Source organism: Penicillium alfredii, assembly GCF_028826965.1.
Source record: "Penicillium alfredii strain IBT 34128 chromosome Unknown utg000004l_segment0_segment0, whole genome shotgun sequence".
Classification (NCBI taxonomy): Eukaryota; Fungi; Ascomycota; class Eurotiomycetes; order Eurotiales; family Aspergillaceae; genus Penicillium; species Penicillium alfredii.
This window is the reverse complement of record NW_026622701.1, coordinates 1,856,458-1,881,566: the sequence shown is the minus strand read 5'-3', so window position 1 is coordinate 1,881,566 and position 25,109 is coordinate 1,856,458. Positions and strand designations below refer to the sequence as shown.

General features: G+C 50.8%; 11 protein-coding genes across 11 annotated transcripts; 5 read left to right on the top strand and 6 right to left on the bottom strand.

The window, feature by feature from the left end:
* Positions 1-33: 33 nt before the first annotated feature.
* NUU61_002368 (uncharacterized protein) lies at positions 34-1,772 on the bottom strand (the record flags this gene model as incomplete). Its single annotated transcript, XM_056652950.1, has 2 exons — positions 34-443; positions 503-1,772. The coding sequence occupies 2 exons, from the start codon at positions 1,770-1,772 to the stop codon at positions 34-36; spliced, it is 1,680 nt and encodes a 559-aa protein (XP_056514017.1).
* Positions 1,773-2,814: 1,042 nt separating this feature from the next.
* On the top strand, positions 2,815-4,350 carry NUU61_002367 (Ribosome-inactivating protein; the record flags this gene model as incomplete). The annotated part of the gene is made up of 1 exon (XM_056652949.1): positions 2,815-4,350. One exon carries the CDS (start codon positions 2,815-2,817, stop codon positions 4,348-4,350), a length of 1,536 nt encoding a protein of 511 aa, XP_056514016.1.
* A 1,170-nt stretch (positions 4,351-5,520) lies between these two features.
* On the bottom strand, positions 5,521-6,448 carry NUU61_002366 (uncharacterized protein; the record flags this gene model as incomplete). Its single annotated transcript, XM_056652948.1, has 2 exons — positions 5,521-6,039; positions 6,113-6,448. 2 exons carry the CDS (start codon positions 6,446-6,448, stop codon positions 5,521-5,523), a joined length of 855 nt encoding a protein of 284 aa, XP_056514015.1.
* Positions 6,449-6,836: 388 nt separating this feature from the next.
* On the bottom strand, positions 6,837-11,894 carry NUU61_002365 (uncharacterized protein; the record flags this gene model as incomplete). Its single annotated transcript, XM_056652947.1, has 1 exon — positions 6,837-11,894. The coding sequence occupies one exon, from the start codon at positions 11,892-11,894 to the stop codon at positions 6,837-6,839; it is 5,058 nt and encodes a 1,685-aa protein (XP_056514014.1).
* A 1,600-nt stretch (positions 11,895-13,494) lies between these two features.
* On the top strand, positions 13,495-14,502 carry NUU61_002364 (1-(5-phosphoribosyl)-5- ((5-phosphoribosylamino)methylideneamino)imidazole-4-carboxamide isomerase HIS6; the record flags this gene model as incomplete). Its single annotated transcript, XM_056652946.1, has 3 exons — positions 13,495-13,794; positions 13,968-14,154; positions 14,219-14,502. The coding sequence occupies 3 exons, from the start codon at positions 13,495-13,497 to the stop codon at positions 14,500-14,502; spliced, it is 771 nt and encodes a 256-aa protein (XP_056514013.1).
* Positions 14,503-14,541: 39 nt separating this feature from the next.
* NUU61_002363 (uncharacterized protein) lies at positions 14,542-15,364 on the top strand (the record flags this gene model as incomplete). The annotated part of the gene is made up of 4 exons (XM_056652945.1): positions 14,542-14,840; positions 14,921-14,978; positions 15,084-15,176; positions 15,287-15,364. 4 exons carry the CDS (start codon positions 14,542-14,544, stop codon positions 15,362-15,364), a joined length of 528 nt encoding a protein of 175 aa, XP_056514012.1.
* A 530-nt stretch (positions 15,365-15,894) lies between these two features.
* On the bottom strand, positions 15,895-17,669 carry NUU61_002362 (Elongator subunit ELP3; the record flags this gene model as incomplete). Its single annotated transcript, XM_056652944.1, has 2 exons — positions 15,895-17,318; positions 17,372-17,669. The coding sequence occupies 2 exons, from the start codon at positions 17,667-17,669 to the stop codon at positions 15,895-15,897; spliced, it is 1,722 nt and encodes a 573-aa protein (XP_056514011.1).
* A 253-nt stretch (positions 17,670-17,922) lies between these two features.
* Positions 17,923-19,267, top strand: NUU61_002361 (succinate--CoA ligase (GDP-forming) subunit alpha; the record flags this gene model as incomplete). Its single annotated transcript, XM_056652943.1, has 7 exons — positions 17,923-18,089; positions 18,161-18,189; positions 18,240-18,366; positions 18,422-18,484; positions 18,547-18,572; positions 18,627-18,709; positions 18,767-19,267. 7 exons carry the CDS (start codon positions 17,923-17,925, stop codon positions 19,265-19,267), a joined length of 996 nt encoding a protein of 331 aa, XP_056514010.1.
* Positions 19,268-20,512: 1,245 nt separating this feature from the next.
* Positions 20,513-21,724, top strand: NUU61_002360 (uncharacterized protein; the record flags this gene model as incomplete). The annotated part of the gene is made up of 3 exons (XM_056652942.1): positions 20,513-21,024; positions 21,150-21,417; positions 21,470-21,724. 3 exons carry the CDS (start codon positions 20,513-20,515, stop codon positions 21,722-21,724), a joined length of 1,035 nt encoding a protein of 344 aa, XP_056514009.1.
* A 383-nt stretch (positions 21,725-22,107) lies between these two features.
* NUU61_002359 (putative isochorismatase family hydrolase) lies at positions 22,108-22,806 on the bottom strand (the record flags this gene model as incomplete). The annotated part of the gene is made up of 1 exon (XM_056652941.1): positions 22,108-22,806. One exon carries the CDS (start codon positions 22,804-22,806, stop codon positions 22,108-22,110), a length of 699 nt encoding a protein of 232 aa, XP_056514008.1.
* Positions 22,807-23,169: 363 nt separating this feature from the next.
* On the bottom strand, positions 23,170-24,888 carry NUU61_002358 (Glycerol uptake facilitator protein; the record flags this gene model as incomplete). Its single annotated transcript, XM_056652940.1, has 4 exons — positions 23,170-23,428; positions 23,567-24,035; positions 24,252-24,594; positions 24,724-24,888. 4 exons carry the CDS (start codon positions 24,886-24,888, stop codon positions 23,170-23,172), a joined length of 1,236 nt encoding a protein of 411 aa, XP_056514007.1.
* Positions 24,889-25,109: the final 221 nt, after the last annotated feature.

The window sequence follows — 25,109 nt, the reverse complement described above, 5'->3', positions numbered from 1 at the left end:
CAAATTGGTTCCATAGTATAAAATGCATTCAAGCTAGCTGGAGGCTTTGGTGCGCTCATACGTCAATTTTCCTGTTAAAAGCGCAGGGTCTTTATGCGTGGAAGAAGCAGGTGGCACGATAAAGGCTTCCGCGTAGAGGTCAAGCTTAAAGTCCGACAGGCCCCATTTAAATGACGCATTCACCTCGATTACTCCCAGATTTGGCTGTGGCACGTTACCGGGAGGAACGGCTTTTGCTTTCACCATGGCTCCAAACCAGACTCCCTCCGTGTTGAGAGTAAGGAACAGTCTCTCGATGGTATCGGGAATAGTCTTGGGGATATTATCGATTGTATAGCCGGGTATCAGATACTTGATTTGTAGCGGGAGAAGCGGCGTTCCCGCCGGGATCGGCTCGAGGTCGGTCCAGGTCTCATACGTCGGATCCAGTGTGGGATTTTCGTCTCCCGAATCTATAAGAATGTCGGTGAAAATCCAGCAAACCAGGTGATTAGGAACTTACCTTCCCAAAGCTTGCCCTGAATGGTGCCCAGTCCACCGGTGGAAGGGATGTAGGTGTACGAGAGCAGGAAAAGCGTCTTGTTCCCCGATGCAGGATCCTGCCCAATGGGTGCTGACACCTGCACATCCAGTTTGAAAGATGCCAGCTTAACCTTCGGTTTGGTGCCGACTACAACATTGATACGTCGGAACCTGACATCTTTGAATGGATCCTGACTGAACAGTTTCGGGAGTGGCCCTAGTTCACCTTCCTTTAACCCAAGAACGCCTGTCAACCAGCTTAAGGCTCCTGGGATGGGATCCTTGGACTTGGCTAAAAGCGACATGCCGATGGCATCTTCCGTGAACTCCATGATGCCTTGCAGCTCCAAGTATTGACCGAAATTACAGTCAATCGAGATGGCTGTCTTCCCATGCGTCACGGGCACCGTCTTTCCCTCTGCTTCCCCAGCACTCACGACCTTCCGACACACGAGGTCGGCTTGGGTAAAACTGATGTCCAAGTCACCGAGGCCAAGACTGTTCAACGTGCCCAAGTCGCCGAGGTTGAACACCAACCGGACTGTCACTCGCGAGGATGCTTCGGGGTTAAACCACAGCGCGTTGCGATGGCCCGGTGCCAGTTTGGAATCCGGTGTCACTTGCAGCCCCTTTAAGATATCGGGAATCGAATCCTCTGCTTTACCGGTCCATGTCCAGACTTTGGCCAGCGGAACCTCCGTTTTGTCTGACGCCTTCAATCCCAGGTACAGCCTTGGATTATGAAAGCCGGGCTCTTCGATGTTCTTGGCAGCATCACCAAATGTGTTGTTCAACACCGAGCTCTCGGAGCTGAAATTCAGTTTGGTTGGCGTGTTGAATGCAAAGTCGAATTGTTTGAGTTCCGTTTTCTTATTGTCTTCCTCCCCTTTCCCGCTCTCTTTTCCCTCCTTCTCTTTCGGTGGCATGATCGTTAAGGTATACTTGGCTGCATCATCGATCTTCTTGAGCCATTCTACCCACTTGTCCTCATCGTGGAGCTCTGTTGCTGCAGTTGGAGCTGGCGGGCCCGTGAGGATGATGGTCTTGTCAGGGAGCTTTGAGATAAAAGTCTCGCTGTTGGTGCCATCGCCAACTTCGAGATAGGGGTCTTTCTTGTTTTTTTCGGAGCTCAGATATATATAAAACCGCTCACCCGTCGCGAGTGTCGATGCTGATGGAGTGGCCATCTCTTTGATTATTGCGATGGCGAGGAGGAAAGCGCAACAACAGTGCCACAGTAAAGTGGCCATTTGACCATTCTTACTGTTCGTCGTATTATCATTACATATCAAGATCGCCGGGCCGCCGATCTGGTTGCCTCGACCCTCCACCGACTTTCGACCTCCACTTCTCTCCTGCAGGATAGGAAACAATTCATCGGGATCAGAAATTGCCTCATCTCGAAAATCGTGTCTGTTCGTACTTCAGCCGAACGAGTTAGGTGTTGGCGGGGTATCTGGGTATCTAAACAACCAACAGCAGCACGCCTTCGCCTCAGATTACGGACAATACCAAACGGTCATGAAACTGTCTCATACAGGTATCTATTTAGGCATAAGCAAGTCAGATGGGGTAGTTCATCCAACAGATCTCGGCTGGCAGATCTACACCCGTCTCCTTGGGTAGCCACGCAGCTATGAAGAGAACGCCCCGGATGCACGTGTGAACTCCCCGGGATCCACTCTATTTGACCGACATAGGTAAATCAAGTCTAATTGGGCTATTTAGGATGCAGTGTAGAACGACAGTGGCAGATCTACATACATGAAACCCCTCTTTTCTCCTTACCCCTGTCCAAGAAGTATGTAGTTATTATCACTTCTGGATGGTAACGATGTAGTACTCATCACTTCTCCACAGGCAAGGCAACTGGGGAGATATATTATGTCATATCACATATGAAGTCGGTATGCTTCAAAATCACTCAGTCTTCGAGCACTCTGCTTTCTTCCCCTTCCCACTTCAGCTCCTTCTGTTTCGGCGGTTTGCCACTTACATCATGGCACAGCCGTACTTTGTTCCCGTTACACATATTACTCTGACGTGGCTTTTTTTCAGTCTCCTAAACAATAGACGCGGAAGCATAACCTCATGCTCTACGAGTATTACTGGACCGCTGACCGCCCCAGCCAAGCGATGATGAAGGAAGAGCAGGATGCGAGACGTGGAATTGGACCCACAAGGGTGCACAGCGTTTCTATAAAGCTATCTGCCATGTTCATGTCCTTGCAAACCAGTCGCTAATATCATCATCATCATCATCATCATCATCATCATCATTTTACATTCATCATGAACCCGGAATTTACCCAAGAATTCGACCTTGAGCGCGGCCGCTATGAACTCAATGATGAGTACTCACTTTTCATCAGTCAATTGAGGCTCCAGGTCCGGGATCCTGGCCAATTCGCACGTGGTGTCCCAATCCTTCCTCGACCTGCTGAACCCCCCACCCGTTTTTTTGATGTGGTACTGAAGACAAGCGCCGACTCATTGAATTCATTGAAGCTGAGGTTCAGACGAGACAACCTCTACCTGATTGCCTACCAGGACGGGAACGAACAGTGGAATGGATTCGCAGACACGTATCAACTGGTTCCAGATTGTGCTGATCTGCGAGTTGAGAGTGGCTACGAGTCTTTGGGCCGTTGGGCAAAGAAAGGAAGAGAAAAGATTGAGCTCGGCTGGAACAAGCTCCTGAACGCCGTCCGAGAGCTTGCGGGAAATACTGCGAGCGGTCAGGAAAAAGCGTCTGCATTAATCGTCATCATAGAGATGATCTCCGAATCGTTGAGGTTTGTAGAGATACGCCGCGGCATATACAACAACTATACTCAATCTATTGAACCAAGCAAGAAGCCTGATTTGCTTGAGCGGTTTAAATTGCTTGAGAACAAATGGGACGATCTTTCTCTCGCGGTTCAGTATCCCGGCGAAAAGCTACATCTGAGTGATGAAACGTCCAAGAAGTTGAAAATGGAAACTATAGAACAGGTAAAAAGGGCACTTGGTATGGCGCTCTATATGACTGTACCTAAAAAAGGGAAGGCCGCCATCGGGAAGGCTACCACCCAGAACGGCCGACATTTGGTCGAATTCTTCGACATGCGGATCTTGAACATCAATAGTGAAGGTCCAGGCAAAGTCTATGGAGCTATTATCGCAGCCAACGGGCTACAGAATGATTATGTCTATAGCCGAGACAGAGAAGATCACGAATCCATTGAGCCTGGCCAATACGCCACCCTGACTGGCCCATCTCGCACTATATCAGCTATCGATGATTTCAACCTCGATTTCAATCTTAAGAGCAGGGACGCTCTATCTGCCGAAGACGAGGTCGCCAACAGCCGGATCGCCTGGAATGCCACCGACCAGGCGAACAAATACGACGAGGTTCGAACAGACATCATCAACGGCCCTTCTGGTTCAGTAGCGCTGGATTACGTCGTCATGAGCAATGCTACAGAGGCCTTAGTGGATATCGTTTTGGTTGATTGGGACGGAGAAGACCTAGCTGATGTCTACGGCGAAATCTACGCCCAGACTTTCTCGTTTCCAGAGAAGAGGATCAAGCTGTTCAGAAGAGAAAGCCACGACCCCGTGGGTGTACACCCGCATAGCTGTGTCCCTCTACTGAGGTCAGCCCTTGCCGTACCAATGGATGCGAGCCTCACTATTAGGGCGTCTCTATGGAACCATGGCCGAACCTCTGATAAGGAGATCGCGAACGGGACTGCCGAATTCGAACCTGCGACCTTACAATCAGCATCTGGGTTGATTACAGGGCAGCACGGCAAGCTGGAAGTTAGAGTCAGCTGGATTTGATTGCTGCTACTGTTCATGTTTTCTTTTGTTTATAGTTGGAGGGTATTGGAACACAGCCCGAGTTCCATTAGGGGTTTCCCTGCATCGTATTCCGCGCTGGTGGGTGGCTACTTATCGACCTTCCCCTCAAGCGAATTCCTTCAAACTTGAATAGGATCAAGAACCAGTCCTCGATATCAACATATCAAAGATTCAGGCGAATCGGGCGAGCAGGGCCCTTATTACCCAAGGCATGACTCAGGATTTGTATAACTGCATAAAAAAAGGTATATATCGTCAAGGCCCAGTTCACCGGTTCCTGGTGGCGTTTTATTGAAACGCCCTGGCCAGGCTATTTGCAGATCCGGAGCAGCTCCTGACGTGGGATTGTTATTGTCAACAGATAGCCTGGTAGCGATGAGAATTCCAGAATCCTTTTGGCAGGAGACAGGATCAATGGCAGCACAAGCCATTCCCTGGCATATCATTATCACATGGAGCTTAAGGTCAGTGTCCCGCATACAGACGTCGCATGAGTGATATATGTCCACCACGCGAAGAGCTCTCATGGATGCACCTATTGGCTATGCCCAATCCCTTCCTTTTTCTCAAGATTAAGTGCTCAAGTAGTTTACCTTGGCATCAGATTTCGAGATACACAACCCGCGGGTCCCTAAGGCACCCAGTGGGCCCAAATCCTCGCGCGCCCTCTTTCACGCTCCCTCTTTCCCGGGCCCAGGACATCTTGGCTTTGAACCCTACAAGGCATCCGGAAGCCGCTGATCGGTCCGAGTCGGAGACTTGGGTGTGGATTCTCAACGAGGTGATGTAGATCTGTGGAGACGTCCAGTGATAACAATCTTGGGTTGCTACGGAGGCAGACTCGAAGTTGAGCACGTCCACGCCTTGCTAGCTGGCCTGGCATGGTCAAATAACTTTGGACTTGCTTCTTGGCGCATTTTTTGTAGGCCTTGGCTTTTCAGGGGCGTGAGAATTGGGTATCTTGAGAAGTAAGCAGAATCGAGGCAGTGGAGGACATGTTCTGTCATGTCTCCATGACACGGAAGCATTGCTGCATAATAAACGCAATACTTGATGTCGTAGAAAGTAACATGGGTATATGTGAGAACATAGTCGACAGGCCATTCAGGATGAAGTGCAAAAGTCCAGTGAATAAGGAAGCAGTGAACTTCACCGGCGACCCCTGCCCCTTCCCCTTCCCCTCCCAGAGCGTCCTCCCATACTCTGCACCGAAAGCAAGTCCCGCTTGCTAAGGTTCAATGTACCGCCAGAGAATTTGCCCAGAGAAGAGCCCCCGACTCCGCGCTCCCTTCGCCCGGAATTTGTTTTCGAGGCTTTCGGGGCAGGTTTTTCCAGAACAATACCATTCTCTTTAGCCTCGCGCCGCCGCTTGTCATCCTTGGAGACAGCCTTGGCTTTGATACCTCGACGATGCAGTGAGGGCATCTTCTGTTGTTGGTCATACAATGATGATTTGGCCCCGAGGGATTGCATGCGCAGATCCATTGCCTTGAGTCGATTCTTCCCCGTGGGAGCCAGCTCCGATGCGGAGTCCAGGAGATGCGATTCTCGGAGTAATCGCTGCAGCGAAAGATCATGTTTGAGGTTCTCGGCATCGGCGGCGTCGTCTTCTTCGTCCTCTTTTGGTGTGGTAGTTGGCTTGGTCGTTGGGGCGTCTAGAGAAGGTAGCTTCCCACTCTGCAGTATGCATAATTAGCCTGAAAGAACTAACAACATTGAGAAAAGAGTGTGGAATAAGTACCATAAAAGCCTTGCGCGCTTTCTTATCCATTCTATCTCCTGGTTTTGAACGGGCCTCTTTATGCTCAACCACTTCGACGGGGTTTTCATCGTTTTCTTCGGAGAGCCCATCCCAGTCGGATCCTGTGGCTGACGCTTCATCCTTATCTTCGTCATTTTCATCATCAGATTCTGCCACCTGCGCAGTCCGCGACGCAGGCAGATCAAGAGGCTCGAATTGCGCCTCGAAGTACTTGCGGAAGATGTCTTGGCCGTTGTCAGCAGGCGGAGGACTGGGGGAGTCGGTGGTGGCGGTTCGCGACACGACAGATGTGTCCCTCTTTCGTTTGCCAGTCATGATTTCCGCGATTGTTCTCAAAGGTCGATCAGTAAAGAAAAATAATAGCGTCGCGATCGCCGAAGTTTTTTGAGCACCATATCACGTGTGGGTGATAAGATAAGAGAATCAAGGTCACGTGACCACGGGTCACCCACGACACTGGACGCTCTCGCCCTGGATAACAATAACTTTGAAGTCGATCAACTGTCATTTCTGCCTTCAGCTCTCGGCCCGGGACAAAGCCATGGATCTTAATGAAGTTGATATACAAATGCAATTTAGTATTCCTATACAACAACAACACCAACCCCCCAAAAAAAAACTCCAAAAACAGCAAAGTTTCAAACATGTGAACCTAGTCGCACACACCCTGAGATGGTACCCTCAGGGCTGGTAAACCCGAACATCAATGGACCAACATCGTCGGGTTTTGCGAGAATGCCTGCAGCTTGGCAGAAAAGAGGTCAATCGCTTGCTCCGCGGTAGCATCGGGTATCCCGGGACGAGGAAACAAGCTAATATGAGCCTGACGACCCCATGTCTTGACGATGCACATTGTCAGGGGTTCAGGTCCACCAGTCGATGTATTCTCTGGCCCACAAGGGAGTCCATCCAGTGTAAGCTGGGAGTCCATGTCCCCCTTGACGTGGTCAATCAGACAATACGGTTCCTCCTCTTCCCATCCTCCAATACTCCACATCTTGTCAGGATCGATCATTTCGTGTGCCATACCATTTGCGTCTTGATTTTGCAGGAATCGACAGAGCTCATCCACTCTCAAGTCCGGTTTCAGCATGACTCGGACTGGGTACACCCCCATGAGGGGCCCCGTCGCACCTTCGATCCTTTCTCCGCCGAGGCGTCGGCCACTGGTGATCTGGAAGAAGAGGGCATCTGGCTGGCCAGTCATGCTAGCCATCGTGATCGCCCAAGCCGCTTTGATGAGCGAGTCCAAGACCATCCCAATTGGAGCCACCACACCGTCAAGTCTTCTTTCTAAGGGAGGCGCCTTTTCAACCGGGAGTTTATCAATAAGCGGGCCTGGTAGATCAAGAAGCTCTGCGCCTTGAAGAAGGTTTCTCCAGTATTGGATTGACTGCTCATAACCCTCGGCAAACCTCCACGAGGAAAGGACATCTTGGTACTGGAGGCGAGAGGTAACGCAACCGGTTTCGTATGCCGAATGCCAGTCCTTCCAGTAGATGGCCAGGCAATAGCCATCGTATATGCAGTGGCTGATCTTCAAAATCAAAGTGGTGGCTGGCTTTTCCACGTTCCGGATCACCATGACTTTGCCAAGAGGAGCTCCATATTGCAGACCAGCCTTGTCGTCGTTTTGGACGAGTTCCTTCATTCCAGATTCATCTGTCGTGTGTTGTTCGACTTCCCAAACCAGGGAGCCCAGCACCACAGCAATCAAACCAGGCTCGTCTGGACTGAAGCCGGGCTCGTCTGGGCAAATGACAGTTCGCAGAATGTCATGTTGTCGGACAACCATCATCCAGGCGTCGATGACGCGGTCCAGGTCCAACGGCTCTGGGATATTGAAGCGTGCATACAAGCACTCTCCAGTATGGAAGGTGAAGAATTGGTTTTCATGAGTCGGGTATGCGTTGACGATGTCTTGGCGAGGTACTGCGAAAGGCTCACAGATATAGCGTGTAAGGAAGTCTTCGTTATCGGGCTTGTCCATCAGGGAAAACGGAGGCCATTCCTTTTCCAACTGTGAATTCTGTGGTTCTCTGACTGACCAGTGCTTGGCCATGTCGCAGAGATGAGGACTCTGGTATACTCGGGTGAAGTTGAGGTTTCGACCCTGACGTCGAGCCATGCTGACCAGCTTCATAGCTTCGACGGAATCACCCCCGACGTGGAAGAAGTGGCTTTTGGCTTTGATTGTCTGGGAATTGACATTTAATATATCAGCCCAGACATCACGTAGCTCAAGCTCGTCGACAGTCGACGGCTCTTCCGTGAGCTCCGTTGGATGGTAGCCTGCGATATCTTCCTTTGACAAGCCAGTAACCATATGCCGAAGCATCTTCCGGTCCGTCTTACAGGAAGTAGTGGTTGGGATGCACGAAACTGGGAGGTAGAACGACGGAATCATGTATGGGGGCAACACTTCGCCCAACTGCGAGGAGATTTGATCCGAGTTGTTGATTCGTCGGTTCTGTGGAAGCAGTGCGAGAGGAGCGGTCGCATCATCACCATCTTGGGCGATAAAAGCAGTAAGGTTGTCGCTTTCGCCGAGGCGAATAACGTCCGCCGCGAGATTTGTGCCCGGTATGAAACGGCGGAGGTGAGATTCGACTTCCCCTAACTCTATACGCTGGCCACGCAACTTGACCTGCATATCTCTGCGGCCTAGATAGACAACAGTGCCATCTCGGTTGTAGATACCCAGGTCTCCAGACCGGTACAGACGGCTACCGGGACGGAACGACTCCAACCACGGCACACCCGTCAAGAAAGAAGCATTTGTCTTCTCTGGATCATTCAAGTACCCATGAGCGATGATGGGACCTTCAATGAGAATCTCCCCGACTGCACCGATAGGAGCTAAGCGATTGGGGTCGGTAGGGTCGGTAAGCCAGTAGACGCATCCTCGTGTGTGACCCAACGTCGCCATGGGCCAGCGGGTCTCATCAATAGCGATGGTTGAACACCCACCGCATTCGGCAGGGCCATAACCGTTCATGACCATAGCAGAGCGGCTCCACGCCTCGACAACATCTCGCGGAATAGCCTCGCCCACTAGAATGACTGTTTTGAGCGATGGCACGTCCTCGGGGTTCATTGATCGAATGGCAGTTGGAGAACTAAGAGTGACGTCGACTTGAGCGCGGTTGGCAAAGCCGCCGGGGTCGTTCATTCGTTGATCATCGGATGGAACGCAGATACAGCCACCAAGAACAAGGGTCATCATAACCTCCCATACGCTGGTATCAAACGATGGTGACGCGAATTGGAGAACGCGTGACCCTTGCTTGATATTGCATCCGACTCCGTGGGCAATGATAATGCTGCACATACTGCGATGGTCATGCACAATACCCTTGGGTTCGCCAGTACTTCCGGAGGTAAACATCAGAAAGGCTGGACTTTGAGGACCGACACCGGTGATAATCCTCCCTCGCGGAAGCGACATCTGCGCGAGAGATTCATGGGTCACCACAATCTGGGTAACATCCGGCGTTGACATCAACCCCTGGTAGCGTTCTGATACCAGTATGAATTGAGCACCTGTCTTCTGGACGATCTTTTCTCGTCGCAAAGCGGGCTGCCGTATATCCAGCGTAACGCAGGTATTTCCGCTCTTGAGGACAGCCAACATGGTAATGATAGTCAATGAACCTCTTTCGAAAAACACTGGTACAGTGGCCTCCGGTCCAATTTTTAAATCGCGTAGATGACCGGCCAGTTGCGAGGACAGGTCGTCTAATTCTCTCGCCGAGAGTGACCGGTCCCATGCATATACTGCTTGGTTGTCTGGGATGCGTGCCAACTTTCCCTGGATCAAGTCGTGCACGCAGTAGTCCATTGCGGGTGGCAGATGACCGTTCCAATAGCACAGTTGATCAAACTCTTGGGGCGTGATGATCTTGATATCGCCGAGTTGGCAGCCCTCTTCACCCTGACTCAATAGCTGGAGTAGGACATACTCCAGCTGCTTCACGATCCGGTCAACCTGTACCGCCTCGAGGATCTGGTCGTTATAGGCGACTCGTACTCTGACTCCTGCCCGGTTGTGGAGGAGTGAGCATTGCACCACGAGTGGGCAGTTGCTTCGAGCGATGAAACTGTCGACTCCGTATTCAGCTCGAGTCACAACATGGCCTTCTTGGTTGGCTGGAGGTGGCTCAACCACGAGCAAGGAATGAAAGTCACAGGCAGTAGCAGGGCCCATTCCCATTTTTCGAATATTGTGGAGCCCTGTTTGCTCGTATGGCATCATGTCGATACATTGGTCATGAAGAGCCCGTAGAGACTCTTGCACACTTGCACCATAATCCAACGTCACTCTCAATGGAACTGAAGCGACGGTTGGGCCGACAATCTGTTCGATGCCAGGAATGGGGGCATTTCGCCCGTTCACGCTCACACCAAAGACCACATCGTTTGAACCCATGTACGCAGCGCATATAAGTGCCCAAGTTTGTCGAATGTAGGTCGTCGTTGTAAAGTCCATTTCCTTGCTCTGGAGGTTGTGGGACTCGAATGAGATGAGATGTTCTTTGGTGCAGTTTCTCCGGAGGGGTGGTAGATGTGATGGGACCGTGGGAAACGAGGCTGTGTCGGTGTTATCAAGTGTAGCTTGCCAGTATGCGGTTTCCTCGGCTTTGTCGACCTGAGTGATATGTTTGATGAAAGTATTGAAGCGATGTCCGCTTGCAGTAGCATAGCCTCGATAGACTTGCTCAAGTTGATCGAGGACTAAACGTAGTTGCCATCCATCCAAAACGGAATAATGGGAAACCAACACAAAGCACCGCTGCATGTTGCGGGTGTTGTTGACCACTCGCAACCGAACAGCGGGCGACCCAGGGCGGATCTCATTATCATCGACTAGAGACTCGCAGGCTTCAAGGCTCTCGCGGCTGGCGAAGTCCAAGATATGACGAACCACAACTTGAACTGGCCCTGACGCCTGAGTGTCGACTATCCTGGTGCGTAATTCCGGGTTGAGATAGAGGACCGTAGCCCATGCAGCAGTGAGTCGAGTCATATCAGCATTCGGATCAACGCTCAGCACCTCGCGGGTTAAGTCGTGAGTGCCATCATCCCCCATTTCCTTCGAAAGACATAGCACTTCTTGTTGTAACGTAGTGCACGGATAGATATCCTCGATTAGGTCTTCTGAGATGCCGCACGCAACAGATACCTCGCCCATTGTCGCTCTCAAATGCTCGTTCGGTATCAAAGAAAATGGCTCGAGCTTTTGCTCCATTGATTTTGCTGGCTCGTTCTTTGTGGCGGCAGCCATTTCGCGGAGAACTGGGTTTCGCATAATATTGGGAACAGAAAAAGGCAGTCCTTTGGTTCGAGCCAATCCGCTGAGCTTTATTGCTGCTATAGAGTCGCCCCCAAGCCTGAAGAAGCTGTCATCACGTCGAATGTCGTCGAGGGAGAGACCCAAGACAATAGCCCACAGACTTCGCAAGGACGATTCATGAGTCGTCCATCCAGTCTTTACATGAGCTTCCTTGCTGCCAACGAAGAGCAGGTCACCATTGTTTCTCGGCTTCATCGAGTCGCCGGGTTTGTTTAAAGGTCCTTGGCAACCAGGAATCCCAGCGGATGGCAGGCCATTCTGTAGGCAAGGAGGATTATTGACGGGTGTCTTGCGGGTCTTTTCTGCGTCATACACGTAGCTCTGGTCCAGCTTGTTGGTGTTGTCTTTTTGGTGACTGGACACAGGCGAGGACTCGCTCCCGTAAGGTTGGTCGAGAGCAGGAGCCATGGTTGAAATATGAACTTATATCTTCAACCTGGGCCTGGCCAGATAGACAAAAGAGATGATGAGAAAGCCCACCGACTCAATGCTTGATTGCTTCCCCGGATGGCCCGGTATTTATTTTCAAGTTGTAAGATCAAGGCCCCAAGTGCAGGAATGATTTGAAGGATTGTCCTGGACGATTGCGTCCTCAATAATGGCCCACTTGTGGGCATTGAATGATATTCTACTCAAAAAGAGACACGAATCAGTTACATACCTGATACTACATGAACAAGTGACAGGCATAGACTGAAAGGGTAAGAATTTCGTCCATCACAGACATTTCAGAGTGCCCCGAGATTCAATTCATTTCAGCGCCCCTTTACATGTATGGATTACGTACGTAATAAAGACATACTACTGGGGCAATAGGGCGAATATTTGGCTTACGGCTATCAGGGGCATTGCTTTGTCGATCATATACTCCATACTTATAAAGTAGGGCACAGGGCACTCTAAAGCTGATTTTACAGGCGACCGAAGAATTGACAAGCTCTTTTCCTCTATATACAAATCACTTCCACCGGGCTTATCCATAAATGATTAAATTGTATAGACTTTAAAAGCAAATAGCGGAGAGATAAGATCTTTATTGATAATTCTTGTAAAGAATCAACAGGGTAGGTGGGCTATGGGACGAACAAACTATCTGAAAGGGGTACGAATTCTTTCGTTCCCCAGTTGGGGGCTAAAGGATCTGTTAAGAACCCTCTTACAGTACATGGTAGCATTCCTTATGTGGTGGTCAAATCGTGATCTACGAGCTCACGGAACTGTTGGGGCTAGGTAGGGCGTAGATCCTTCCAGTTACCCGCTGTTGGACTGTTGGACACACAACGCAGCCAGGAAGTGGTTAGTGCTTATAGAGGCTGAAGCTGTAAACAAAATTGGTCCAATGAAGAAGGATCGGCGTGGGCCCGAACTACTGTAAGCATGCATTTATTTTCTATGTACACCCGTTGGTTCTATATTCGGAGTAAGATTGAGTATTGGTGATCATTGAACCCATCATTGAACCAGACCGTCTGCTTCTTGCATTCCATCACACACTTTTACCCTGAATATTTTCAATGTCCAGCACGGTATCTCATAGTGTCACCTGCACCCATTAGTCAGTTCACCCGACAGGTGGCACTGATAATCGAATCCCTCAAAGATTTAAAGGTGCTATAAATCATGCTTGCGTAATAAATTCAGAGTCAAACCAATGGTTCATTTCAATCATAAGGAATGACTCCATGGCCCCCGGGGGTAAGTAGATCATCTGTGGGCCTCGTACGTGATCTGGACGCCCCATGAGTAGTGACGATGACGCGACCTGTAATCTGGGATCGACCCCAGGAATTGACTTGCGCTGTTTTTATGGAGTGTAAAGAAGGCCAGCCGGGTTACTAGAGTACGATAAATGCGAAGGTGGTAAATTGATGTGTGATGATGAGAGACGAAGCTACGACCTCGGGAAGCTGTTGACAGACGTGGACCCAGGCGGTGAGGGATGCACTGGCAGAATCCTAAGGCACCTCACCAACCCTGGAAGTGTTCTGCTTTGCAACCGACCAAAAAAATGACCAAATTCCGGCCGTGCATTGACCTTCACTCAGGGCAGGTCAAGCAGATTGTGGGAGGTACTCTAAGTCATGTTGCTGAAGACCTGAAGACCAACTATGTCTCGAAGCTGCCTGCCAGTCACTATGCCGGACTGTATCAGAAACATGATCTGCGCGGTGGGCACGTGGTGAAACTGGGACCGGGGAATGAGGAGGCAGCACAGGAAGCCTTGAGGACGTGGCCGAGTGGGCTACAAGTTGCTGGAGGCATTACAGACAAGAATTCCCAATACTGGATCGACCAGGGAGCGGAGAAGGTGGGCATCCCGACCTTGGTTTCATTTGCTTTGCTTTTCTCTTGATTATACATCGATGCCTTGCTTTTTCTCTTTTTTTCTTTTTTATACTTGTGTTTATTTGACCTTTGATATGGTTCCTCGGAATCGTCCACAATGATGCTTACCATGGGTTATGGGATCGGGATCAATAGGTGATCATCACCTCTTTCCTCTTCCCTGCAGGAAAATTCTCGCTCGAGCGGCTAGAGTCCGTTCTGTCTGCCCTGGGAGGCGACAGATCCAAACTAGTTCTGGACCTCAGCTGTCGCAGAAAAAACAACACTTGGTTTGTGGCCATGGACCGCTGGCAAACCATTACCGAGATGGAGATCAACCAAGGTACTTATGTCCTCTTTCTGGCTTTCTTCATTCTTGGGGACTCTTGTGTCTAACTCATCTTCAGCATCAATCTCGCTCTTGGAACCATATTGCTCCGAGTTCCTGATCCACGCCGCAGATGTCGAAGGACTCCAGCAAGGTGTCGACGAGGAGTTGGTGTCACGATTGGCTGAGTGGTGCTCTATTCCGGTGACCTATGCCGGAGGTGCACGGAGTCTCAAAGATCTTGAGAAGGTGCACGTTAGTAGTCAAGGCAAGGTGGATTTGACGATTGGCAGTGCGCTGGATATTTTCGGCGGCTCCGGCGTGACCTTCGACGAATGCATCGAATGGAACCGGACACATTGAGTATAGAACATGATCAAAAATAGCAAAATATGAAATTCCATGAACATAATTGCCCAAAATACTCATCTTTTCTCTGCTGTTGTAGATGTTGTTTTGTTCAAGTCGACGGTGGACCCTGCCAATCATCCCGTCCGAAAGCGGTTTAGGGCCTTGCAACCATCCAAGCTCCGCTCGCCTCCGTTGGAGCCTTCACCATCTCACTCTCTTTGCTCGACGCTCCTTTGCCGATCCGCGTGTCTGTTTAGATCTCGCTTCAGCCCTCTCTCCGACTGTTATTTCTCTACCACCAACTCGATCAAGATGAAGCCCATTGTCTCGGCGTTGAACGCCTGGTCCTGGTACGCTCCACCCTGGAGAGAGACCCCCCCCCAAAGTATCCAAATGGCCTGTGGAACTGACGATCTCCTTTGTCGCATAGTGTTGTCATCTCCCTCTTCGCTATCGTTATTCTCTCTGTCCTCGGATCCTTATTCAATGTACGTCCCTTGGCCCCATGCATACGTACTTCATCTTGCGCCCCATCATCCTCCATTCCCTCGATACGTCAGCGTTGAGCGCTAACGAGAAACCCCTCACTCTAGAGCAACAATCATGCGTATACCGGCGCAGAAGGCGAGCCCGAAGATGGCCCCGCTGTTGCTGCCTCGATTTATACTGCTGTGATCGTTTATGTTGTAAGTCGTTCGCGCCGCATATTCTGATCATTATGATCATCACCCGGGGAAATAGAAAGAAATCCAGAAGAGGGATGGATGGCTGACTTTCTTCTTTCGTTCTGCGACAGGGTTTCTTCGTCTTCTGCGCTTTCCAGGCCTACCTCCACATCCGAGAAAGCCGAGGGGGTGCCATATCACTTCGTTGAACGCGCCACGAACCTTTTTTTTAACTCCTTTTTTCAACTCGCTGTCTTCGTCGAATCTTCCGTTGCTCCAGTTTGCGAGTCTTGGGCTTCATATATTTCGGTCTGTCTTCGCCTTGGAAACGCGATGATGGTGGTCTTACACTCAAGACGGACGGAAATCTCCAGGGTGGGAATCGGTTTTTGTTTCAACAAGCAGCGATCGCAGTATGGCGGAGTTCTATTGTCGCTGCACAACATGGTGTAGGTGTCTCTTCTCGAGAGAAGGATTTGCTGGGCAGGTTACCAGGTCTTCTTTGCTAGAATACACTCTTTCCTACGACATGTACATAAACCGCTCGGGATTATTGCTAAATCTTTGAATGTCTCATTATGTCCACTTCTTGTGTCTCAAACGTAAAAAGTATGGACATTGAATCATTGTCGTCATTGAAAGTAAGAAGTTTTCAGAAGCCGCCAACGCCAGCAGATGCAGAACCAGATCCCAGGTCTCAGCCATATATATACTTTTTTTAACCCGGTTGTTGCCCGGGTTACTCTTCATCCCCCCACGGGTCCAGCATCTTGGACATGTACGGCCCATCCAAGGTATATCCAAGACGACCGTAGTAGCTCCGCACGCCCACTCCCGAGATAACACTAATCTTGTGGCTTCCGTGCTCCTCGCGCGCAATGCGCTCGGCCTCCTCCATCAACAGTGTGCCGAATCCACGGTGCTGGAACTTGCGTGAATCACGACCGTGGAGCGGCACGGCAGAGCCATAGACATGCAGCTCGCGAACAATACTGGTCTGCTGGCCCTTGAACTCGGGACGGAACGTGTGGGTGGCACTGCACTTGCGCAGACGAAGCAACCCAATCAGAATATCCTGCTTCGGATCCTCGTAGGCCAGGAATGTTTCCCAGCCGCCGTTGGCGGTGTAGTCGCGGCGGACTAATTCGATCTGCGACGGGCGGATCTTGTTCTTGACTTCGTTGATGCCGACCTCGCGCGTGCGGACATCACGGCAGGTCGTGCCAAAGTCCTTCATCCGGGCTAGCGCTAGTTCTCGAAGGTTGCCGTTCTCCACTCCCGACGTCACCAGCGGCATGGGGATATCGCGCTGCACACGGTAGATCCGAGTCCACGGCGGCACAAGGGCCAGAATGCGGGCGACGAGGTCGATCAGTGCATTGGGGGTGTAGTTCTTGTAGCGGCCTGTCCGCCACAGCTCGTAGAGGCCGGTACCTCGGATGACCAACGTCGGATAAATCTTCAGACCGTCTGTGCGGAAGTCGGGGTTTTCAAAGTACTCCTGAAACTGGAACAGGTCGCGTTCCATACCGACGTTCGGCAGGTCGGGCATCATGTGGCTCACAACTTTGAACCCGGCATCCTTCGAGAGCTTGAATGTCTCGGCCACGGCCGCAACTGTGTGGCCACGGTTTGTGTCTCGCGCAACATCTTCGTACAGACTTTGCACACCCACCTCCAGTCGGGTACATCCGTAACGGAGCATGCTGCTGAGGTGGGTATCCAAGCAGTAATCCGGCCGCGTTTCGATCGTGATTCCCACGCACTTGACGTTGCTCATTTCTCCAGCTTGCACTGCCTCGTCAACATTGTCCGTTTGGTACCCACTCAGCGCATTATGAAGCTGAGAGATGAAACTCTCCCGATAGTCCTCTGGCAACGACATGAACGTGCCGCCCATGATAATGTACTCAACCTTGTCGACGCTGTGGCCAAGAGCCTTGATCTGGTCCACACGACCTCTGGCCTGCTCGAACGGATCGTAGCGAGCGCGGATGGCTCGCATCGACGTTGGCTCATAGCCAGTGTATGACTGGGTCGAATATTCAAAGTCGGAATCTGGGCCACCGGGACAGTAAACGCAAATGTTGCCGGTATAGGCGATATGGGGACATCGATGAGGCTTGCACATGACCGCGACTACGGCGATACCGGACGAGGTTCCTATACGACATAATTAGCGACGCTTAGAAAAGGTGACTTCTCTAGAAACGTACGGATGGGCTTCGCAATCAGTTTGGGCAGGATATATTTTTTGTAGTGTTCAGGTACGGCCGCAATGATGGCCGTCAGTGGCGGCAGGTTGCTCAAGCGATGCTTCTTCGCAACATTGTTTCGCAGCTTGTTGAGGTTGACATCTCTCTTCGACTTCGAAGGATCCATCTGCGACTCATATTCCTGGATGAGCGCATTCGCAATGTCGGAGCACGCCCGCATGTACCGTTCGTTCTCCGGTACCTCCTTCGCGGGCTTCTTGGCAGCCTTCGCGGGCATCGTCATAGTCATGGTAGCCATGATGAAGGGAAATAGCCGCACGAGGGCGGATCCAGCAAAAAAGGCGACAGATGAGTGGTGGGGTTGAGGTGATTAGATAGAAAAATTGGTGGTCCGACGCTGCGCCCGAGTCGGGTCTGCTTAAGTAAAAGGTTTGTCCCGAGCGAAAACTCCCGGGCGCGCATCCCGATTCCTTCACTTTCATCCCCGAGTCCACCTGTTGTCTTCTCACCCTCTCCCCTCTCTCTCTACTTTTGAAATTCCTCTTGCAGCCATGCAGGCCTTCCGACGTAACACCTTCTCGGCCCTCCACAATGCCGCTGCTTCGCAGCGTCGGGGATACGCAAAGGCCACCTCTGCCTACGCCGAGACCGTGAACAACCTTCGGATCAACAAGGACACCCGGGTTCTCTTCCAGGGCTTCACTGGCAAGCAGGGGACGTGAGTGCCGATTCTGCGAATGCTTCTCCCTTTCCAATACACCCGACGCTGACGTTATATTTTCCGTGTAGTTTCCACGCCGAGCAAGCCATTGCCTACGGTACAGCTCCTGGTCGCGCCCGACGAACGATGACGACTAACTCAGAACAGGCACGAACGTTGTCGGTGGCACCAACCCCAAGAAGGCCGGCTCGACGCACTTGGACCTTCCCGTGTTCGCGAACGTCAGCGACGCCGTGAAGGAGACCGGCGCCACGGCTTCCGCCCTCTTTGTCCCGTATGATCCCGACGCTGTGCTTGGATACAGGCTGGATGGAGCTAACGTCAAGCAGGCCGCCCGTGGCTGCTGCCAGTATCGAGGAGGCTGTCGCCGCTGAGGTTCCCCTTGTTGTTTGGTTGGTGACCCACTTTTGGATCGCTTCATAAAATGCCTCACTAACATTTGATCGCGCGACAGCATCACCGAGGGTATTCCCCAACATGGTATGAATTGATAAATCCGGCATAAACAACACCAACTTACTGAGTCTCTGCCAGACATGGTCCGCATCACCGACATTCTCAAGACCCAAAACAAGACCCGCCTGGTCGGCCCGAACTGCCCCGGTATCATCGCTCCGGTAAGTTTAGGTTCCGAGTCGGACAATGTCATATGACTTATTTGTGTCACTTTCCAGGGACAATGCAAGATCGGTATCATGCCCGGCTTCATCCACAAGCGTGGTCGCGTCGGCATCGTTTCCCGCTCCGGTACCCTGACCTACGAGGCCGTGAACCAGACCACCCAGGCCGGCCTTGGCCAGTCTCTCGTTGTCGGTATCGGTGGTGACCCCTTCTCCGGCACTAACTTCATCGACTGCCTGAAGATCTTCCTCGAGGACGAGGAGACCGACGGTATCATCATGATTGGTGAGATCGGTGGTGCCGCCGAGGAGGATGCCGCCGAGTTCTTCAAGGCCAACAACATCCACAACAAGCCCGCCGTCTCCTTCATCGCTGGTATCAGTGCTCCCCCGGGTCGCCGTATGGGCCACGCCGGTGCTATCGTCAGTGGTGGTAAGGGTGGTGCGGACTCGAAGATCTCTGCCCTGCAGGACGCCGGTGTCGTTGTCGAGCGCAGCCCTGCCTCTCTGGGCAAGACTCTGCTTGCGGAGTTTGTCAAGCGTGACATGGTCTAAGCCTCTCATATCTCTTTTCCAATTTTGACACCCCGGTTTGCCTTGATGTCCTGGTAAGATCGGAGGTATATCCACGCCATTTATACGATGGGGGTTGCGTGCGGTCTGATCTGTCTTGGCCGCTCCTGTATTCTTTTCTCCTTTGTGTTAGAGACCCTGGAAGTAATTAGGTTCGTGTAACTTTTACTTTGTCTGGATTATATATCCTGTAGATTTGTTAAGATAGTAGGCTTTCCAACATTCTTGATTGTTACTCCTTGACTTTTTATTCGACTGATCTTTGCCTTTTAGTGGGCATATAATAAGACTAATATATTACACAAAAGATCAAGAAGTATTTCTCCAAATCTCTTGGCTCTTTTTCTAGTGGCTTTCTGGCGTCTATTCCATAAGACTCAAAGCACCACAAAATTAGTGTGATATAGTACGGGTCGATTTCACGTACAATTCTTGGGTATCTAAACCCTATTATCATACAGTTTCTCTGGAACCTTTGAATGTGTACATCCATGGATCTATTTAGGAGAGCCCTCCATATTCTCAACCTAAAAATAGTACCAGTAGGACTGGGCAGATTAGGGATCCTTTATTACGTCTACGCTCTTTGGAATGGCTGGCTCCTTACTACCTATCTTGTGACGATAGAAGTAGTTCATAGGTAGTATAACACTTTGTACCTTCTATATTTCAACAGCCGTGCCTGCCACCCAGAGAATTGTGGACATCCAAGTCATGATATCGATTTCGAAGTACCTACCCCGTTTGATCTATATCACCCTTTTTCCTCTACTAAATACTACTATAGCTAGCGAGGGCCTATGTTACCTCAGTCTTTTCTCATATACTACTTAAATAGACTTAATCACTAGTTACACAGCCCCAATTCTATTCAGATAGAGACCCTGGATCCTCCTCGTCACTATACCTATTCCAGAAAAACGTCAACATCTACTTAAGCTTTCTGCAACCATGCCGGCTCCCAATTTGGAGCAGCCCTGTAAACCTTCACCTCCGACATCTATTGAGGTCTAGCGGCAGCATTTCCAACAATGTAGGTCCATGGTAATCTACACTCTCTGCGGCCGATGCCTTTTCGAGCGTCGGCGACCCTCCAGCACCCTTCTTCTACCCTCCATCCCCTCCTCCCCTTCTCTCTCTTCTTTTTCTCTTCTCCCATCAACCTCTATCTCTTTCTTCCATCTATATTTCCCTACCCCTACCGAGTATCCCTAGAGGACTGTTAAAATGCACATACTACGCAAGAAACCAGTACCCGGCTGGGTCTGGAGGTGGAAGCAGAAGGAAAGAAGGCTCCAAGCCATCCTCGCCCACCTTCAGGCCATGAAAGGCCCCATCACCGACGGCCAGCTGCAATACCTGGGGATCGAAAAACACAACCTCGACCTGGCATCCGGTGCCACCTGCTGCAAAAGCAGCTCTTACTTTCTGCCGGCAACTAACAGAAAGTATGCCATCGGCAGCACTGTCTTGGATCCGAACGACTCCGAAGACGACGACTTCACCAGGGCCCGTCGCTCCAGCAAAAAGGACGAAACAAGAGCGAAAAATAAGTGCGGCCTTACTCCAGTTCGTCGGGCAAAGAAGCTTGGCAAGAAGAGAGCTGCAGAAAAGCAGGAAGATGGGGAAAAGCCGCAAAATCAAAATGACCTACATGGGTCCCTGTCCAGTGCGTTCTTTACGTATCTGGATATGGCGATCAATGGAACTGCGGTAGAAAGAGGGTGGAACAACATACCGTAAGTCAGATATTTTCCTATTAAGATAGAGATCGAGAGACAAAAGTGAGGAAGAGAAGAGTAGAGTTAAAGGGAGAAGTAAGAGAACAGAGAGAAAAGAGTCACTGACACTTAGGCCTGTATAGGTTGAATTCTTTTTCGAAAGGGAGTATCAAATCCCACAAGGGTCACCAGCAATTTGTCCTACAAAGGGCAGTCCAGGTCACCGGACGGCGTCAATGTCACCAACACATCATCATGAAAAGTGACGCCCATACCGACGAAAACCAACTCTCCGTCGCCGAGCTGACTGTGCTCGTGAGCTGGATCCTGGCGGGCATGTACCCGCAGAAAAAGAAGATATCGAACTGGAGGACCCGAAGAGAGCTTAAAAGCATCCACCAAACCTTTCCGGTGAGTTTAAAATATTCTCATTTCTATACAAGAAATACTAACATATCTCTAGACCCTCATCATTTCCTTCCAGCCCCGAGCCCGAGCCCGGGTGTTATATGGATGGTTCCTCGACGGCAGACTTCATGTCGCATTCACCAAGGCCGAGAACTTCGAGGTGCCCGAGTACCCCCAGATGATGGATGCCCTGCTCCGCTGGGCCTGGCCCAAGGTTGTCGAAAACACCACCAGGGACACCAACCTACCAACAATTTCTGAACGACTTGACGAAGACGACGAATCAACCGAGAGCTCTCTGGAGATGTGATTTGATGATCATAAGTTTTTCTCTGAAACACCAAAAAAAGGGGAGGCATTTGTATGAGGACGAAATATGTATAAATTGTGTTCTTGATTGTTTACTGAATGTATGGGAATGGCGTTTGTACCGGTGCTCGGTTTCTGTTTCAATCTTTTCATGTCAAAGAGTGATTTCTGTATAGGAGGTGCCTTTTATGAGACTGATTTCATGTATGGGGATGGTGAGTTTGTACCAAGTTGTATTATATATGGGGATGCAATGTACTTTTTTTTCCCTTGGGAAAAGAATCTCGATTCGTAAGATGTAGCAACCTTGATGAGCATTCCTCTAACTTCTCCAGTATTGGATATAGACATACCCAATTGTAGGTCACATCTATCTACAAACCCTCAATGCTTAACCCTTCTCAAAGCCTTAACAACCTCCTCCGTCCCCAAAACATCAGCAAACTCACCCTCGAGACTAGCAACCGACACCTTATGAATAGTCTCGGAGTCAATCCCCGCCTTCCCAAAAGTAGCCGTGGCATCAGCAACAAGCACAGCACGGCCCTTCAGCACGCGGGCCTCATTCTCATGGGATCCATCCTCGCGCAGCCGCACAGGCCCACCCTCCAAAAAGCGATCCACGACGCCCAGATTCGCCGCCATGCGCGTGGTCGTCGAGACGCAGTGGTCCGTCGTGAGTCCCGCAATCAGAATCTGGCGGAACCCCTTCTGGCGCAGATGAGGCTCGAGCTCCGTCCCAATAAAGGATGAGTTGACGCTCTTCCAGAACACGGGCTCTGAGCCGTCTGATGCGGGCACGGCGAAGTCGAGAGGCCGGATGCCGTGAGCTGTGTGGGCGGGGTGCAAGGGTGAATTTGGCGTGGTTGATGAGTGGAAGATGTGGATTACCTCTAGTGGGGTTGTGGACGATATCGAGCGCGCTGTACGGAAAGCGGAGAGGAGCGCTTGGATGTTGACTTCATAAAGTGGGTTGGAGCGGGTGGTACCCCAGTGTGTTGTTGTGGTCGGGTGGCAGAGGCCTACTTGGTTGTCGATTAGGATGAGAGCTGTTGGGAGGCTGAGGTCTAGTGGTGATGGCATCCTGGTGCTATGGTTCAGCACGGTAAGATTTCGGTGGAGAGATGATTCATTTCTTGGGAGGAGAAATCATCCTGTTTTATAAATCAACTGTTCGCTCGTCTGACTCACCCGCCTCACTAACTAACTAATCAAAAATCACCAATGCAACATGGAGGTCAAAATAGGGTTGAGTCACTCGAGTCACACAGTAAATCCTTTGTTTATTCTTTTGAAAGACTCGGTTGGAAGAACCATTGTGGATATGTCAATTTATAGATTTGGGAGCGGAGAAGAGTCCGTCATGCACGAGCACTATGCCAGATACTAATCACAAATGTTTATATACATCAAAAGAAAGGCTAGGAAGAAAGCTGGGCGTAACCCTTAATCCTCCAGCTTTTTAATCCTATCCTCTAAAGAAGGGACTTTATGTCGGCCAATACCAAGTGTCCGTCTCCACTTGGTCTCCTTGAGCGCGGCTCTCTTGCGCCGTCGAGGGGCGTAGTTGATAGGCGACTCACCCCAAATGAAAATGAAAATATCGTACAAAGAAGCCGCAGTCAGAGAGCCACCGATAGTGGCTACCCAACAGCCCCAGAACCACCATATCCGGCCATGAGAGCCACGAGATGTGGACCAAGGTCTCGCACTGGGTTTGAACACCTGTAAATAATGAAGTCAGAAGGTGGAAACTTAAAAGAAAAAAAGAATAAAAGATTTGCAGAGATGTCACCCTCCAGTGTTGAAGCCCATGCAAATGCACAGAACATAGATCACCAACCCAATTATGAAGGAGTGCATACCGGCACCAGGCAACGCATTACTGTCATCACCTAGCGCGAATATCACACAGAGTAAGATGGCATCGACCACGAAGTCGGTGAAGAAGGCCGTTGCGGAACTGACATGGCCGAGGGGCTCGGTGTAGAACCCTAGACCGGAGGTACCGGCAGACGCCGTGGGCGCAAGATGGACAATCGCGTCGTGATATAAGCAGTGTGTTAAGCCTGCTGCAGTGATAGCACCAAGGAGCCGAGCAACCACGTAGGAAGAGCATCGACGACCAGGGAAACCACGGAAGATCCAGAGCGCAATTGAGATCCCCGGATTGAGATGAGCACCGGAGATGCCACCAGCCACATAGATGTCGATCACGAAACCAATTCCCCATGACCAATTCTGTGATAGTCGAGTGCCTGCCTGGGCTTCTCCTGTCGAAACTGCCAGGGTGCCGCTCAGTCCAATGAGCACTGCGATTGTGGTCTGGGGTTTTGAATATCAGCAAGAGAAGAAATCGACAGGACAGGATATACTTACTGCAAGCCATTCTGCAAAGGGATCCTTCATGTGATGCCGGACTTTCACCCAGAGATTGAGGAACTCTTCCTGGGCCGGCGACTCAGCCTCTTGACCAACCGCCAGACCCTATGTTGAAATATGCCCATTGGCTTCAGTCTCCATGGGACGTAAAATGCCATCGGGCTGAGGTCCGTAGACAGCCTGTTTGGTTGATAATCCATGCTGGGCTGCTGCTGAATAGTTCGAATAGCCCTGGCCCGTCGTCGACCGGGGATCGGCGGTGCCGGACTGTGTGGTGGACAGACCAGGCGTAACACCCAGCTCGGGTGCAGGCTCTGTTGCACCGGGGGCATCGGTACTATACGCCTTTGGCTGCTTGCTATCGTCGCGGCGCATGCCCGGGCGAACGACACGCGGATGAGGTTTTGCTAATCCCCAGACAGGTTTCTGTTCGTTGTTGCCATATCGAGGTTTGAAGTGCCGGTAATCGGGATCGATGTAGACATGTTCCTATTGGAAGGAGGGCTCCATCCAACTGAGTCCTGCTAGGGACCGCGATGGCCACTGGTTGACATGTTGATTGCTGATAGTTCTGTGTTTGAGCGATGGATCTTGATGTAGTTGAGACCCGTAGTAGACACTGCCAGATTCGGTGGGCTGCCGGGCGGCCGCAGGTCTCGCAGATAATGAAGCCGAGTGATTCTCTTGCAAGGGTGGTGGCAGATGGCCATGGTGAGGTGTTGGTGGTTGGAGATGCTGCTTTGGGTCATATTCATTGTTCATTACGTCGTTCAGACTGGACATCACTTTGACGGTGATTTTCAGGCGAGTTGGCTAATATATCCGAGGAAACGGGGGAATTCTGACTACTATCGTGTTCTTTAAGTGGATGAAGCGAGGGACGTGGAGGAGACCTAGCGGTGTCCCCAGGGTGTTGTTCTCCCATAGCAAGGAGATGCAATGTGTATTCGAGGCGAAAGCCAGCAATTCTCTGCGCGATGTCTTCATCTTTATATACTCGCAGA